The 1,778-nt window shown below is 42.7% G+C and overlaps 1 protein-coding gene across 1 annotated transcript in view; it reads left to right on the top strand.

Moving 5' to 3' along the window:
• The first annotated feature begins 1,261 nt into the window (after positions 1-1,261).
• The window catches only part of LOC107102175, a 12,957-nt gene continuing 12,440 nt past the window's right edge, over positions 1,262-1,778 (top strand). The window contains exon 1 of the mRNA XM_015401378.1: positions 1,262-1,389. Coding sequence (XP_015256864.1) covers positions 1,314-1,389 — 76 coding nt within the window. The 5' untranslated portion in view covers positions 1,262-1,313. The remainder of the gene's footprint in view (positions 1,390-1,778) is intronic.

Consider the following 1,778-nt stretch of genomic DNA (forward strand, 5'->3'; position numbering starts at 1 on the left):
GAAACGTTACCATAACTAAAAATATGTCGCGTCGCATCCAACTCAGTTGAGCAGTGCGTTATTTTACCCGCAGTTCATGCAGTGACATGTGTTAACTCAATTTGGAGTTACCAACACACTTGCTGCACATTTGAGTAGAAATATACGTCTCCTCCCGTTGCAATTATCTAATTTGATGCATTAAAAAAATGTATCACTGTTGTAAATATTCATGAAATTTATACTGGGGCACAGCTCATTTATACTGGGGCACGTGCCCCAGTAAATGGGGTCTGGTGATGCCGATGTTTATGTCAGAGGCCCCCATGCCTGTTTTTGCCTAGGGCCCCAAATTTCCTAAATCCACCCCTGAGTATGCACCTTTTACTCTAGGAAAACCACAGGAAAATAATTGATTTAATGTCAATGAATTAAGTAAATAAGAGTGCCTAATTTTCAGTATGTTTTTTAGGATTTCTCTAAAAAATATATAATCATGAAGACCTAAAGGAGGGCTGCAGTGGCGCAGTGGGTAGCACTGCTGTCTTGCAGCACAAAGGTTCTGGGTTTGATTCTCAGCCCAGGGTCTTTTTGTATGGAGTTTGCATGTTCTCCCTGAGCATGCAAGGGTTCTCTCCGGGTACTCTGGATGACTGTTGGGTTAATTGGCTTCTCTAAATTGTGTGAGTGTGTGCATGAATGGTTGTGCGTCTCTGTGTTGCCCTGCAATGGACTGACCCTGCCTCTTGCCCATTGACTGCTGGAGCTAGGCACCAGCACCCCTCATGACCCCACTTGGGACAAGCATGTCAGATAACGTATGGATGGAGACCTAAAGTTCAGTCATCCCTCCAGTTAACTCTGGCTGACCTCCACTAATGCAGAGCTAAAGTCGGAGAACAAATGTATGGATGAATGGCAGCAACAATGTTTCCCAGATTGCCAAATTCACTAAAAAGAAACAGTTTTCCTTCTCACAATATTCATTCGGTTGGATTTTAGGCTGCATTTACAACTCTGAGGAGTTCCAGGTATTAAAAAAAAAAAAAAAGTAACACAACAGCGACATCTGGTGGCTTTTTGGTTTAACCAGCCTGCAAAACATTCCTGGAAAGAATTGAGCCATCAGAGCGGCGTTCAGAGTCCAGAAAGGCCATAAAAACTTTTTCTGATATAATTTATAAGGCTCTGTTTCCACAGGAGGACCGAAGAAAGGTTGAAAACTAAATCTGCCCCTGTTTGAGCTCCTTGGTTAATCTTTTAATAGTCAGACCGCAGCTCTGGTCTTTTATTCTCACGCTTGGACTCCGTTAAGCTGCTTCGAGGAAGTGAAGATGAACCCCAGCAGCGGAAAGCGCAGCGGGAAGACTTTCCTGTTCACGTCCGAGTCTGTGGGGGAAGGACACTCCGGTACTGTAGCTCCTCTCTATCACTTTGTGTACAGAATGAGAACAGAGAGGCTAGAGAAGATCTATGCACAAGCTTTAGCTGCGGCGAATCAATGGTTTCTGCACACAAAGGAGCATTTGTACAGCATGCAAATGGTTACCTGGATAGTAAGTTAGGGATATATTTTTAGCAGAGTTGGCATTTGCGCTTTAACTTCGACAGAAATCACTCTGAACTTCTATGGAAGTCCAAGCGTGACACAGTTCACAATCCAAATTGTTCCGTAAAAGTAAAAAAAAAAATCCACTGGACTTGGTTGTGGATTTTTTTGAACTTTTACGGAATGACTATGACTTGGATGACTGAGAATCTTCATCAGCACAATCCTAATTGTTTTACATTTTTCAATG

Source organism: Cyprinodon variegatus, unplaced genomic scaffold, assembly GCF_000732505.1.
Source record: "Cyprinodon variegatus isolate N-32 unplaced genomic scaffold, C_variegatus-1.0 Scaffold1214, whole genome shotgun sequence".
NCBI lineage: Eukaryota > Metazoa > Chordata > Actinopteri > Cyprinodontiformes > Cyprinodontidae > Cyprinodon > Cyprinodon variegatus.